The 15,349-nt window shown below is 45.6% G+C and overlaps 2 protein-coding genes across 2 annotated transcripts; one reads left to right on the top strand and one right to left on the bottom strand.

Moving 5' to 3' along the window:
- Positions 1-1,179: 1,179 nt before the first annotated feature.
- Positions 1,180-4,202, bottom strand: LOC122055649 (receptor protein kinase-like protein ZAR1). The gene is made up of 2 exons (XM_042617184.1): positions 2,675-4,202; positions 1,180-2,027 (listed from the first exon to the last, which is right to left on the bottom strand). Exons 1-2 carry the CDS (start codon positions 4,200-4,202, stop codon positions 1,339-1,341), a joined length of 2,217 nt encoding a protein of 738 aa, XP_042473118.1. The 3' UTR covers positions 1,180-1,338.
- On the top strand, positions 4,023-14,521 carry LOC122055650 (very-long-chain 3-oxoacyl-CoA reductase 1-like). Its single transcript, XM_042617185.1, has 4 exons — positions 4,023-4,420; positions 10,916-11,667; positions 12,013-12,082; positions 14,074-14,521. The coding sequence occupies exons 2-4, from the start codon at positions 11,027-11,029 to the stop codon at positions 14,329-14,331; spliced, it is 969 nt and encodes a 322-aa protein (XP_042473119.1). The 5' UTR covers positions 4,023-4,420; positions 10,916-11,026; the 3' UTR covers positions 14,332-14,521.
- Positions 14,522-15,349: the final 828 nt, after the last annotated feature.

Here is a 15,349-nt window from a genome sequence, read left to right as displayed (position 1 = left end):
ACCTCAACAACTCCTAAAGCTTCCTCTTCTCACATCATTTTTAAGTGCAAATATTTCAAAATTCAATAGATGAGGTGGAATTCATTCCGATAATGTTGTTAAGCGAATTCAAAACTTTACATGTTTGGCCATCACCCTTCCTCTCCTTTAACGAATGAGAAGTTCAAATTGTACCTTCCCTTTGAATGCCTTCCTTACATGTAGAATCATCTTCCCTTTTGTCCTTGGTCCCTCCTAGCAAGAGGCAGCCATATACCAACCAAAATTGTACCATCAGCATAACCTAATGACAAGTCATGTTGTCACTCTTCGAAACACATTGATCTTAGCCTACCAAGCTCAATGCCACCCAATTGAGCATGGAAGGTGTAAGGATTTGGAGACGGAAACCGAGTAACTGACGTGGCTCTAAATTCGACTCCACCTCGCCCAAAACACAAACAAGATGATGTTTGTAGATCAAATGCTCGTGTGGGATGATTAGTGCCAAGTATAAGTGCAACAAAAAAAAAGACAAAACTAAAACACATTAATGTTGTGCTTCAAATACCCACTATTACACTATGATCATAATCCACCCGACGGGCACTCTTAAAAGTTTGCTACAACCACCCCTTGATAAGGGGCCACGGGGCAAGTCAATGCACACTCAAAAATAACAAAAGAAAACTACGAGTAGCTAGATTTTTGGGAGCTTGAGTTAAAGCTTTTAACCTGAATTTAAATCCTTAGAGTCCATTGAGCACTTGATGCAAAAGAATTACATATTGTTCAATAAATGTCGAGTGCTAAAAGCTCTACAATAACTTTTATAATAGAGGTTTCGACAACAAAATGGAAAAGACCTCTGATCCATTGGATGATTAGATATAGATGGGTAGAAACTTATGGTTCTTTGGTTAGTCAATTGGTCAATACACTAGTCTAGTCTCTAATTAATGAATTAGTGCAATAGATTATTATTTAAATAAAAATATTATATTCATCAAAACTTGAATTGAATCAAGTTCATATGATCAACATGTTCAAGTCTGTCACACATTTATTCAGCTTAAAATTATAGTAAATCTAGGTGGTCGGCAGAATATGAATTAAAATGAATAATTTCCTTGTTGAAGATTTTACAACCAACAACTCATTCCGTAGGCTACTTCTATGTTAGAAAACAATTTCATTTATAAATGATTTTGCTAGGGAATATAGAACATAATGGTACGTTTTATATTTCATGTTATTTTCATTTCATTTTACTGTCATTTCATTATATATTTTTTTCTTATTAGTTTTTGTATTTATTTATTTTAATTTTATTATAGACAACAGAAGATTGCGGTTGATCTAATCGCACATCTTAAATTTTACACTAAGTTTGTTGCTGCAGTTAATCCTATCGAGCTTTTCCGATACCGTTTTCATCCTCGGCCTCGCCTCCGGGTCCGCCTCCGCGCACGCTAGTGCCACGTGGAACGCCGCCGCCACCTCCTTCCTGCCGTGCACGTCGTGGACCGCCACCGTCGGGTCCACCAGCTCCGCCAGCGGCCTCGCCTCCTCCAGCGCCTTCCTCGCCCACTTCACCACCCCCGGTTCCCCCGACGATGAAGCCGCCTCCGGCGGCTTCCCGGTCAGCATCTCCAGCAGCAGGACGCCGAAGGAGTAGACGTCGGACTTCTGGGTGGGGCGGGAGGCGGCGGCGCGTGTCTCCGGTGCGCTGTAGGGGTTGGTTTTGTCGAGGAAGGGGGAAGAGGGCAGCCCGAAGAGGCCGCCGCCGCCAGCGGCGGCTGCGACGGAGGAGGAGGAGGGGGTGGCGGCAGATGAGGATGGGCGGGTGATGAGTGAGATTAGGCGGAGGAGGCCGAAGTTGGAGACGTAGGGGTTGAAGTTGGCATCGAGGAGAATCTTGGAGGGTTTGAGGTCGCCGTGGACGAACTTGCGGGAGCTGCAGTCGTGGAGGTGAGCGAGGCCGCGAGCGGCGCCGCGGGCGATGCGCAGCCTCACTGGCCACGTCAGTGCCGGCTGACCCGGTCGACCTGCCCATTTCCCGACAAAATCAATTATCAATAAATCCAATAAGCAAATTTTAAAAGAAAACATTCAAAAACTATTTTTCTATTAATTATCCATCAAAAGGCAATCTTGTCCGATGATAGAATCCGGATTTTGACATCTTCTTCACGGAAATGTCACTGGGCTTAGCTAAGCAATAAAAATCCGATTCTGTCCCTCGATGCCCTGTCCGAAGAGACTCACCTCCTTTTCGACCCCACTATAAAGAACAAAAACCAAAAGCCCCCAGTTTTGCCGCACACTTCAATCTTCCTAAAAGTTCCATTCTACATTTCTAAAAAATTCTTCGCACGCGTTGTAATTAAAATGATTCGTGTCATAGTCTTAACGCCGGACAAGACATGCACCTGCGTTTAGTCGCTTTTGTCGACTCAATTAAATGGCCCGTGTCAATCCGCTTCATAAATGAGAAAGGACCCACAGCCACCTTTGCCCTCACGACGAGGGCAGGAGAAGGACGAGGAGAAGAAGCCTGAGTCCTGACCCAAATAATTAATTGAACAGCCAAACTGTGTTGGTAGGTGCGGTTTCGTTTAATTGGTTTTTATGACGCGTAATTAACCAACCGTAATTAAATGGGAGTTTTGACCTAGAAGGTTCGGTTGCTAACCTCCAAGGGCGGTGGCCAGATTGCCGTTGGCGATGTAGTCGGCGATGAGAAGTTTCTCGTCGGGAGCCCAGTAGTGGGCCCGGAGTCGCACCAGGTTCGGGTGCCGGACTCGCCCCATCGCCCTCACCTCCGCTGCGAACTCCTTGGGCCGCCCCCCGCCGACGCCGCCCTGCCCTAGCCTCCGCACGGCCACCGCCGTCCCCTCCCCAACCACCACCTTGTAGACGATCCCCTTCGGGCCTTTTCCGAGCACGTAGGCCGACGCCCGCAGCAGCTCCTCTAGATCTACCTTGAATTCCTTGTCCATCGCCACCAGCTTCCCCTCCGCCGCCTCCGACGACGACGATGACGACGCCGAATCTTCTTCTTCTTCTTCTTCCCCCTTCTCTGCTGCCGCCTCGCCGCAGCACGTGCAGCGCTGGATCCGTCGGCCGGATAGGTCGCTTCTTAATTTGGCGCACCCTTCGTTCCGACCCTTCATCTTCCGGTACGCGCAGACCACCACCAGCCCCACCAGCGCCACCCCGGCCGCGTCCGCGACCGATATCAGCACGATCAGCCCCGCCTTCATTCCCCTCTCACCCTCCCTCGCTGCCTCCTTATCGGTGCTCATCGCCGCCGTGGAACCCTGCACCGGGCCGGGCGCCTCCGCCTCCGGCGCAGCCTCCACCTCGCAGGGGATCAACAGCGGGACGCCGCAAAGCCCCGGGTTGTTCAGGAATGCCGTCGGGCCCTGGTTCGCCAGCGATCCCCCACCGGGGATCTCCCCAGAGAGGTTGTTGAAGCGCAGATCGAGGCTGACCGTGGTCGGCAAGTCGCCGAGCGTGCTGGGGATTTTGCCGGAGAAGCGATTGTGGGAGAGGTTCAGCGTGCCTCCGAGGGAGTCCAACTCGCCGAGATCGGGCGGGATGGGCCCCTCGAAGGCGTTGGAGGAGAGATCAAGCTGGGTGAGCTTCTCCATTTCGCCCCAGATCCCGGCGGGGATCACGCCGGACAGCCGGTTCCCCATAAGAATGAGCCGCTGCAGCTGGCGACACCGGCGTAGCGCCGGCGGGAGCGGGCCGGCGATGGCGTTCCTGGAGAGGTCGAGATTCTGGAGACGAGGGACGTCGCAGGCAGCAGCGGGGAATGTGCCGGAGAGGAGGTTATCGTTGAGCAAGACCGAGCGAAGGGATGTGGCGTTGAAGAGCTGGGCGGGGACGGGGCCGGTGAGGCGGTTGCCATGGAGGTTGAGGCGTCGGAGGAAGAGGAGCGTGCCGAGCTCGGAAGGGATGTAGCCGGTCAAATTCTCGTTGAAGATGCGAATGCCGACGACGCGTGGGTCGGCGTATCCGGTCACATTGGCGCAGGAAATGCCAGGCCAGCGGCAGGGGTCGTCGTCGACCTCCGTCCACCCGGCCAGGGAGGATTCGGGGTCTTCGGACACGGCCGCCTTGAAGGCGAGGAGGGAGAGGCCGTCCGGCGACAATGCAGCTATGTGAATGGTGCAAAAGATGATAGTAAGCAGGTACGCTCTTATTCTCTTCATCTCGCAGTAGCACTTACCCGTCGATGCTAATGGTAATGGTGATGGTGATGCAGTAGAAGTTGAGTCGTATATAAGAATACTGAGTGCAGGCATTTTGGAATGGAAGGTGAGTGGTAGGTGTCGGCGTGGTTTTCAGCGCCAGTGGGATTTTATTGCTGGGGCCAGAAGAGGAGACGAAGGTGAGAGCGTGGGAATTTTGGAAGGGGGATCCAACTCAGGTATGTATAGTTTTTTTTTTTTTCTTTTAAAATATCTGATTAATATGGTCCGGTCCCACGTATTTATCATTGGTAAATTTGGGAAGTTTAGATGAGTCTTGGCGCCTTCGTAGAGGTATTGCATGTAAAAAATGATAATTCTTATTTTGGGTTTTTTTTAGGATTATCCAATCTAAAGGAAGGTAAATCACATAAGATTTTACCTTAACATCACATACAAGTATAAATTGTATTAACCCATGGAGCTTCTCCATAGCATATGTTTGATTAGCAGATGATATTGCTCATCTCAAACGGTCCAATATCACTAGCCTTATAAATCATGGAGTTAATTTACCTTAACACATCCGCTCTTTGCACGTGGAGATCAGACATCTAATAATGTATTTTACATTCGCTAAGAATTGACCCAGAACCTAAACATGTATGGATCAACTTTATGAAATAATAATAATAATAATAATAATAAAGCTATGGATTTATGGAGTCCAATTTGTGCCAATCAAATCTTGGCTGTTCTTTGTTAATCAACTGGTTGAGATTTGATTCGTCTGGATTGGCCGGAATGAAGAGCTTATAGAGGGAAATCATAAGGAGGAGCCATTTTCCTCCGTCTAATTAGTTGGATGAGCTTCTGGTGTAATTTATGTGTGGGTAGAATAACGGTATAATAAAGTGCAGACAAAGTCAAGGTTAGAGACGAATTTAAAATTATCTGGTAAGATACAGTAACTTTTATATCATGATAGTAGGTATACAAATCACAAGAACTTAGAAGAAAGATGCTTTTAGAAGTCTCCAGAAATGCAAGAAAGGATGAATATGGAATGATTGGATGATTCTATTGCACTCTAATTTATGAAGAGTTTGAGGGGCCTTTTTCATGAATACTTGAGTCTCTTGGATCAAGCAGGTTTGGTCATCCATCTTGAATCCAAGGATCACAATGTGTAGATTGTGCCCTTTCCTCTGGGCGAATCAAACGAATGCCTTGATCGTGTCCTTTCATCAAGCCGAGTCTGATATGCTCATTTTGAATCAATTCTAGGTAAAGAATGACTCCTCAAGAAGCTCCTCGCCTGCAAAGTGCGCTCTAAATCGCCCAATGCGGCATGCGCGGCCTAGCAGCCTATAGCACTTTGTCCTAAAAAACACAATCATTTACCTCAGCTTAACGTGGTGGTGGTTGGTGGGGTTTATTTTTTTTTTTTCTTGGTCGGGGATAAGTGGCTTTTTAGCCTTCATGAGTAAGCATCATAACGATACATTTTAGTAGCACGCGTTATATTTTATTGTCCAGAACGCAACTACTGAATGCCATGATCTACATTGCGTGTTCAGAGTCCTACTTTGTTATTTTGTTCGACCACGAGCTAACACTTGCAATGGCACTCGAATATTTATTTCCAATGGATTGAGGTTTTGGTGGACTTATCCTACGACAGGGGACAACATGAATCGAGTAAGAGTAAATGTCTCATATTCTATTTGTTGCATAGTTACAATTTCAATGGGGGTTGATCTTGGTCGGAAGCTAAGTCAGATGGAGCCGGTGACAAAGGCAAGCATTGACAGAGGGAAGACTCAGCTCTAAGACCTGAAGATGCGTGACGGACTTTAGGTTTTCGAGCGAAGCAAGGTAAGACGATCGAAAATGGTACTTATGGACTTACGTACACCACAAAGAGATCACATGAGAGCGTTAGGTCGAGAATCAGGGAAAGAGTCCCTAGTATAGATACTTCGATGCTCAAGTCAGTACGGTGGTCGAACAAAAAGTGGAGAAGAAGATGAACAGTAAAATTATAGTAGATGCGTATGTGCGAGCGTATTTGGCTAAAAGACAGAACCCTTTTTTATACTGCCTTTTATAATTTTTGCAATAATGAGGTGTCAGAGAATGTCGGGTGTTGGAGGATTACAATGGACTTCCATTGGACAGAGAATGTCGGGTGTCGAGAATCAGGGAAAGAGTCCCTGGTATAGGTACTTCGACGCTCAAGTCAGTACGGTGGTCGAACAAAAAGTGGAGAAGAAGATGAACAGTAAAATTGTAGTAGATGCGTATGTGCGCGCGTACTTGGATAAAAGACAGAATCCTTTTTATACTGCCTCTTATAATTTCTGTAATAATGAGGCGTCAGAGAATGTCGGGTGTTGGAGGATTACGACGGACTTCCATTGGATAGAGGAAGGTTCCGTGGTTTGTATGTGGCAATGTATCAGAATATTTTTTGACGAATATCTATTATTCTCTGATAAGTGGTGACGATTTCCTTACAGCGTTGTCCTCTGGTGATAGCATAATCAGCACTGGGGCCGACCAAGAGTACACTGAGAGTTATGCTTATGAAAAGTGATGGGTTGAGCCTTGGGGGTCCGGCTGGTGCTTGAGCCTCTTGGGAGGAAACTAAGAGTTGTGTCCATGAGAAGTGAATGGGCTAAGTCTTAGGGTTCGACTGACATATGAGCCAATCGGGAGCAAATTGGGAGTTGTGTCCATGAGAAGTGATGAGCTGAATCCTGGGGGTGCGACCGACGCTTGGACCGCCCGAGAGGAGACTGAGAACTATCCCCAAGAGAAATGATGGGTTGAGCCCTAGGGCTCGGTTGGCGCAGGCGTCGATCGGGAGTAGACTGGGAGCTGTGCTTATAAGAAGTGATGGGCTGAGCCCTCAGGGTCCGACATGCGCTTCGGCTGCCTGGGAAGAGGTTTTGGTGGACTTATCCTACAACGACAGAGGACAACATGAATCGAGTAAGAGTAAAGGTCTCATATTCTATTTGTTGCATAGTTACAATTTCAATGGAGGTTGATCCTGGTCGGAAGCTAAGTCAGACGGAGCCGTTGACAAAGGCAGGAGCATTGATAGAGGGAAGACTCGGCTCTAGGACCCGAAGATGCGTGGCGGGTTTTAGGTCTTTGAGCGGAGCAAGGGAAGACGATCGAAAATGGTACCCATGGACCTACGTACACCACAAAGTGATCGCATGAGAATGTTAGGTCGAGAACCAGGGAAAGAGTCCATGGTGCAGGTACTTCAACGCTCAAGTCAGTACAGTGGTCGAACGAAAAGTAGAAAAGAAGATGAACAGTAAAATCATAATAGATGCGTGTGTGCGTGCGTACTTGGCTAACAGACAAAACCCCTTTTTATATTGCCTCTTATGACTTCTGCAATAATGAGGCGTCAAAGAATGTCGAGTGTTGGAGGATATACGAAGGATTTCCATTGGATAGAGGAAGGTTTCGTAGCTTGTATGTGGCAGTGTATTAGAATATTCTCTGACGAATATTTGTTATTCTCTGATAAGTGGTGACAATTTCCTTACAGCGTTGTCCCCTAGCGATAGCTCGATCAGTATTGGGGCCGACTGAGAGTAGACTGAGAGTTATGCTTATGAGAACTGATGGGTTGAGCCCGGGGGATCCGGTTGGCGCTTGAGCCTCTTGGGAGGAGACTAAGAGTTGTGCCCATGAGAAGTGATGGGTTGAGTCCTAAGGTCCGACGGGAACAAACTGGTAATTGTGTCCATGAGAAGTGATGGGCTGAGCCCGGGGGGTCCGATCGACGCTTGGACCGCCCGGGAGGAGACTGGGAACTATCCCCATGAGAAGTGATGGGTTGAGCTCTAGGGCTCGGTTGGCGCATACGTCGACCGGGAGTAGACAGGGAGTTGTGCTTATAAGAAGTGATGGGCTGAGCCCTCAAGGTCCAACAGGCACTTGGACTGCCCGGGAAGAGATTGAGAGTTGTGCTCATGAAAAGTGATGGGCTAAGTCCTGGGGGTCTAGTCGACACTTGAGCTAACTTGGAGCAGATTAAGAGTTGTGTCCATGAGAAGTGATGGGCTGAGTCCTGTGGATTAAACAGACGCTTGGGTCGCTCGAGAGGAGATTGAGAGTTGTGCCCATGAAAAGTGATGGGCTAAGCCTGGGGGTCCGATAGGTGCTTGGGTCATCCGGAAAGAGACTAGAAGCTGTGCTCATGAAAAATGATGGACTGAATCTTGGGGTCTGATCAGTACTTAAACTATCCAAGAGGATATTGTGAGCTATGTCTATGAAATGAGGAATTAAATCCCGGAAAAATGATCCGCATATACTTTCCGACCTTAACTACCGTTTCTTGACTCTTAACAATCATATTTCCTTAATTATTGACCTCACATCATTATTCCTGGACCATCCATTACTCGTATAAGTGGTAATTGTGGAAACAGCAGCATAAAGGAAGATCATCATGCTTGTTGCCAGTGGAAGAAGGGAGCAGCCCTGGCACTGGCAGCTCCACTAGTTGCTTCATGATGAAACCTTGCTTGGGAATTTAACCATACATGTTAGTTCCTGATCCTGTCTGGAAGTTGAGAAAATGAATCTGTCGGTGTGACGTGTCTGGAAGGTTGACCGCATCCCCATGACCCGGTTGATGATCTGTCCGCTGTGTTGACCAAGTCGTCTGAAGTCCTCCTCCGGTCAACTGTACCTGTATCCAGCGACCGGGTTCCCCCGGTCTCTGGTACCTCGGTGCTCGAGGCGAATCCCACAAATGTATGAGTAACCACATAATAGTATAGCAGAATAATTAACTAAATGCAGAAAAGGTACGAGAACGTACCCTGGCCCAGGGGGGCGCCCTCGGATGGATGGATGAGCTGGTCGAGCTACTGATCAAGTCGTCGTGGCCCTGGATCCGGAAAGCGGCATGTAGGCCGAGACATAATGGCTCGTAGGCCGATACGCGGCACGTAGGCCGATACGCGGCACGCAGACCGGATCACACAGATAGCTCGTAATCATAAGAGAGATGCACAGAGTAAAACCCAACGACTCAATGGCCGGAACAATCTCGGCTCGATGGCCGAACCCAACCTCGGCGCGATGGCCGGAATAACCCAAATAGTATCGAGCTGCGGCTATCTGGAAGGTGACGATATCCACTAAAGACAGCGGCAGTAGATGCGAGAGGGGGAAGCTGCGGCTGTCGGCGGCGGCTGTGGCCGCGGGAAAAGGCAGCAGTGGCTGCCGGCGGCGGTTGTGGCCGCGGGGGAAGGCAGCGGTGGCTGCCGGCGACGATGGTCGCAAGAGATGATGGCGGAGCCCGCTGGGGGCGGCGGCGCACGCTAGCGGCAGCGGTGCTCACTGGCGGCGACGGCGCTCACTAGCGGCGACGGCGCTCACTGGTGGCAGCGGCGCATGCTGACGGCGGCCACGGGATTCTGCAGCTGTAGTCGCCGGAGGCGGAAGCAACGCCTGTCGGAGGCGGCGGTGCGTTCTGGTGGCAACGACGCTCGCTGACGGCGGCCACGGGATTCTGCAGCTGTAGTCGCTGGAGGCGGAAGCAGCGCCTGTCGGAGGCGGCGGTGCGTTCTGGTGGCAACGACGCTCGCTGACGGCGGCAGTGGTGGCGCTCCTCGTCGCCGTCCACCGGGTCTGTCGGGTGATGCCGTGAGGAGAAAGGAGGGTGGTGGTCGGAATCGCCAGGAGGAGAGGAAGGCAGTGGTGGCCGGCACCGACGAGAAGCGAGAAGGGCTGTTTGGCGGCGGCCGCTCTCTCCCACGAACCCAGCCCCCCAAAAACGCGAGCAAGCCCCCCCCCCCCCCCCCCCCGTTGCTGTGAACGGCGATTCCCAAAAAAACCCCTGCCCTAGCAATCCTCAATTACCCAAATGCCCTTTGACCTCCCATTAATTCCTCCCATGCCACATTCATATCCGGAACAGTTCCTTAGCTTCTTCATTTGCCAGTTCGTTAACCATCCTCACGGTACATAAGGCAAATCCTTAAAAATGTCCAGTAATTGTAGATACCTTTGGGGTTCGATCACTTAGACAGGAGATATACAATCGAGGAGTTAACAATACATACAGATACATAACATGGTACTTGTAGTCTCTAGACATGGAACTGACAACTGCATGCTTGTGCAGGGCAGAAAGCCATAGGTATAATGACATCCGATCTATCTTCTAAGAACAGAAGGCCACAGAATACTGCCTTTCTGACACCAATTATATGTCGAAGAATACTTTCCAGATTAGTCATGGTTACATACAAGAACTGAAGCTAATGAATACTTTCCAAAATTCCAAAGCATGATTTTGTGTATACCAAGATTTTGACAAACACTGATTCTGCCAAGGTTATGTCAAAGTGTAGCTCTAAATTGGTTTGGTAAAAATTTATTTATGAATAAGTTTAAATAATCAGTTAAATTAAATATGCATTCAATTCATTAGTATTCATTAACAAAATTATATATATATATATATATATAAACAAACAAATATTCAAACTAAATTTGAATTAAATTAGCTCTTATAAATCTGGAATATAATATAATTTATATACATTAAGAAGTTAATCTTTAAAATATTTATTTTATTTGAAATTCAAAGTCACTGGAAGGCTGTGTTCCAAAATTAAACTGATTGGGTGTGATTTTGAGCTGCCTTGTGACTGACGAGTTCTCCGATCGCTCATCAACCTCAACAGAACTCAACCGTTTCCAACTCTCTCCACGTCAGCCGTCACTCGGTTCAATTTGAGTTTATTTTGCCCCTTCGCCACACCAGAAAGAACGAGGAAGAAGAAGAAGCAGCAGCAATGGCGGCCTGCTCCTACCACCAGCACCTCGAAACCCTACCTACGTGGATCCTCCTCCTCGCCGGCGTCGGCCTCCTCGCGCTTCTCAGGATTTCAATCCTCCTCCTCCGTTGGGCCTTCGTTACCTTCCTTCGGCCCGCCAAAGACCTCCGCGGCTACGGCTCCTGGGCCCTCGTCACCGGCTCCACCGACGGCATCGGCAAGGCGTTCGCTTTCCAGCTCGCCCGGGAGGGCCTCAACGTCCTCCTCGTCGGCCGTAGCCCCGAGAAGCTCCGCGACGTCTCCGACGCCGTCCGCGCCGCGAGTCCGGACGTCCGCGTCGACACCGTCGTCGTTGACCTCGCCGGAGAGCTCCACGACGGCCTCGCTCGACTCCGGAAGGCCGTTCGGGGCCTCGACGTCGGGATACTAGTCAACAACGCCGGCGTTTCCTACCCCTACGCCAGGTTCTTCCACGAGGTGGATGAGGAGCTGCTGAGGGACCTGATTAAGGTGAACGTGGAGGGGCTGACCCAGATCACGCAGGCCGTGCTGCCGGGGATGCTCGAAAGGAAGAAGGGCGCCATAATCAACATCGGTTCTGGCTCCGCCGTCGTCATCCCATCTGATCCACTATACGCTGTTTACGCTGCAACGAAAGCGTAAGATTTGTTCCCGTTTAAATTCCAGATCTGATCTCTGTTTGCTTTGTTTTCTAGGCAAAATGCACATCTTTGGTCAAGCGAATGAAGATAAAAAAAAATATCATGCTGTGTTAAATGAACAACAAAACGATTTGAAGACTAGTTCATTCAAGATTAGTTTAAGGCATAATAATAACAAACGGTGCAAGGTGTAGTTCATCTTTGATTATTAGCTCAGTTGCTTTTCTTGGACTAACATGGAAATTAACTTCACTTTTTTTCTTCCTTTTTATTTTCTGAGTTTAGCTGGCTTGTAGCCTATATGGTCTTTTGCTTGAAAATGATCTTTGCTATATTGTTCAGGTACATTGATCAATTCTCAAGATGCTTGTACGTTGAATATAAAGGCAAGGGGATAGATGTGCAATGTCAGGTAGTATTCTATCTGTTTTGTATGTCCTAGATATATTCTTAAGACTAAATCATTTCATGCTCTTCTCTGGCCTTACCTTTTTACAGATGACATGATATGACTCTAAATATTGTCTATGATACTTGACATTATTACTTTTCCGCATGTACATTATACTTGTGCTCTTACAAACTTAAAGTAAGAATTATGGGATCGAGTTACATTTTAGTTAATGTTGGCTCAATGAAGGTTATGGTACATTCTACGACGACAATAACTTTGTGAAGTTTTCTGTTTAGAGAGTAACTCAGATGATATATTGTGAAGATTTGTGCCTCTACTTAGTGTAACTAGTATATAGTAGGATTCGGTATCATTAGTACCAACTAGCAATGTTGCTTTGACCAATCACGTCTTTGACAAAGTGATAATGGACGCAATTCGCTTGGTCTCTTCCTATGGAACATTTGATCCTCAGTCAAATGAATGACACTGACTATCACAGCAACCAACAGTCAGTTCTTAATTCCTCTAAGTTTACAATCTTAACCTCTAAGCCAAAACAGCCACTTTCATAGCCTCAAATACAGCCACTTTTGATTAACTGTATTAGTGCCTAAGGCAAAGTATATTACTCGCGACTCTCTTTGTCCAAATCTTCTGCAAATAACAAGGATTTGCAAAATCTTTCAAGTATCTGAAAACACATTTCATTATTCGCCATTGATTTTTCTCGAGGTTTGCCATTTATATCTAACTCATTGCATGGGGATATTAAGACAATTACATACCCTGACATACATGAGATCTCCTATAACATTGGAGTATATAACACAAGCCATGTAGTGTCTCTTCTCGTGAGTCTATATGGTGATAGATCTGCTGAAAGCCCAAAACGAATTAAAGTGTACTAACAGATTTGACATCTTTCATGTCAACGTGGCTCAAATCTTCTCAATGTATCTCTTCTCGGTCAAACAATACATAAATAATCCTTTGTTCAATTCTTGGAATAAACATAAATAGCATACCTAATTCTTGAGAAACTATGATTCAATATAAAGATTGCTTCAACCAGTAAAATGGTCTTCCTTGCCTTGAACAACAAATCCAGCAGGTTGTTGTATGTGAATGTGTTCTTTTAGGTTTCCGCCTAAGAATGTTGTTTGATGTCTAGTTCTAATTCCAAATCATGCATAGCTATTACAGATTGCAAAACTCAAATGGAATAGTGCTTTACAACAGGAGAAAACACATCATTAGAATCAATACCTTGTACTTGATTGTATCACTTTCCAATAAATCAGGCATTATATCTAAAATATACTTGATCTTGAACACTCAATTGCAGCCAATTATCTTCTTCCACTAGGACTTGGAACCAACTCCCAAATACTACTCTTATGCAGAAATGTCATATTTTCTTCAATGGCAACTAACCATTTCTCTGAATTATCACTTGAAATGGCTTGAGAATATGTATAAGGTACACCCTCTTCTCGATATCCTTAATAACATCAGTAAAATATAGACAACCAAACTTTGAATTGATGGTATATTTTCTTGGTTTCTTTCTTCTTTAACCCTAGTACTGTAATATGATTGTGGATTATATAAACTGTAGAGACCATTTGAACTTAATGAAGGACCAATTTGAGGAATGGATAATGTTGTAGAATGTATGTCTTGCTGTATGCCTTCTAACTCCAAATTTAGGAGACTTAAGATCATCACACTGCAATCGATAATCTTTTAACTTCTGAAGTATAACCTCAAAGCAAACATTATTTAAATCTGGATTATGTGGAATGTCTTTCTATCTTCCAATTTTTCTCAATTACAAATGCATGTATACTTTAGTGATATATGAGTTCCCAACATCTTTGTGAAAGGCCTGTAAAAAAAAAACTTGGAAGTCTAGAACACTATCCTTGTTCTAGAAGAGACAAGTTGTTGCGCATATCTTTTCACTGATTTTGGTCTGTGCATGATTTAGTTTCTACTATGAACAGGTGCCCTTGTATGTGGCTACAAAGATGGCATCCATCAGGAGATCTTCCTTGCTTGTTCCATCGGCAGACACTTATGCTCGTGCAGCTTTACGATGGATAGGCCACGAGCCAAGATGCACACCCTACTGGCCTCACTCACTCATATGGTGTCTGCTTTCACTGATACCGGAGTCCCTGATCGACCAATGGCGCTTGGGCTTCTGCATGAAGATTCGTAAGAAGGGGCAGCTCAAGGATGCTAATAAGAAAGATCAGTAGGAGAATGTTAGTGAACTTTTATGTGGTACTTCGTTTCACTATTGTTTCACCTTCATTTGAGGTTGCCTACTTCATATTGAAATTTCTATTTGTAAGTTATACAAAGACACCGGAAACTCCTTGGGCAACTATTCGATTGATATCCTTCAAACCAATTATTATTTTAATTTTTAATGTTATTTTTTATTAATTAAATGCCTTTGATGAATGTCTTTCTTTCTTCATATTAGAACCGAATATCAATTTCATAAATTATAAATTATAGAAAACAGTTCAATCAATTTACAGTCTTAATCTCAAGATTAGGATTTTATTTCATTATTCTAGATTTCATTCTGATTCTATTTAATTTCATTTTACCGTACCAAACGCCCCCTTTCAAGTTTCAACCGGTAGTAATTCACCTAGAAAAGTATTTCAAGGCCATGTTCAATAGAGTTGATCAAATGTAATATCAAAAATAGTTGACCTAGAAAAGCAATTGAATGTCATGTGTTGTAGTGTCGATCAAACGACATCATGACGGTCAGGATGGACTTCCGTATGCATCTTTCCGATTTATCCATTGTCAATGAAAATTAATTTATCCTATCAATAAAAATTTCTCTAGGATAAGAATGATCGTACCAGATTTGACGTTAATATATAAAATCATTGCCCTAGTCGATCCTGTGCTCAGCACGTGGTATTTAAAATCTACAAGTGGAACGTAATGTCTCGCCTACGGATGGGTTGTACTATTCTTATTGTTTCATGCCATCTAACGGATTAGAGAGTGAAATATTTATTATAATAAAAAAGAGATTAATTTCTAACAGGTACATATTTAGAGGAAAAACTTCTTGTACTCCTAACCACTTGAACGCAGGATATTCACTGTCATTATTACTTCATAATTCATATCCCTACATCCATAGTTGAAAATATTTTTAAGGTGGAATTTTACTTATTTCGTAAAAATGAAAGGAAGATTTTTTTTTTTTAAGCAGAGAACCACGATCTATCTATTTCAACTATT

Source organism: Zingiber officinale, chromosome 3B, assembly GCF_018446385.1.
Source record: "Zingiber officinale cultivar Zhangliang chromosome 3B, Zo_v1.1, whole genome shotgun sequence".
NCBI classification, from domain to species: domain Eukaryota; kingdom Viridiplantae; phylum Streptophyta; class Magnoliopsida; order Zingiberales; family Zingiberaceae; genus Zingiber; species Zingiber officinale.
The sequence above is the reverse complement of the archived record's forward strand: the minus strand, read 5'-3'. Positions and strand labels throughout refer to the sequence as shown.

Coding starts and splice junctions, on each gene's coding strand:
- LOC122055649 (XM_042617184.1), bottom strand. CDS start 4,202: ATGAAGAGAATAAGAGCGTACCTGCTTACTATCATCTTTTGCACCATT. Junction 2,028..2,674: donor TCTGGCCACCGCCCTTGGAG/GTTAGCAACCGA, acceptor GGAAATGGGCAG/GTCGACCGGGTCAGCCGGCA.
- LOC122055650 (XM_042617185.1), top strand. CDS start 11,027: ATGGCGGCCTGCTCCTACCACCAGCACCTCGAAACCCTACCTACGTGG. Junction 11,668..12,012: donor GTTTACGCTGCAACGAAAGC/GTAAGATTTGTT, acceptor TATATTGTTCAG/GTACATTGATCAATTCTCAA. Junction 12,083..14,073: donor GGATAGATGTGCAATGTCAG/GTAGTATTCTAT, acceptor TACTATGAACAG/GTGCCCTTGTATGTGGCTAC.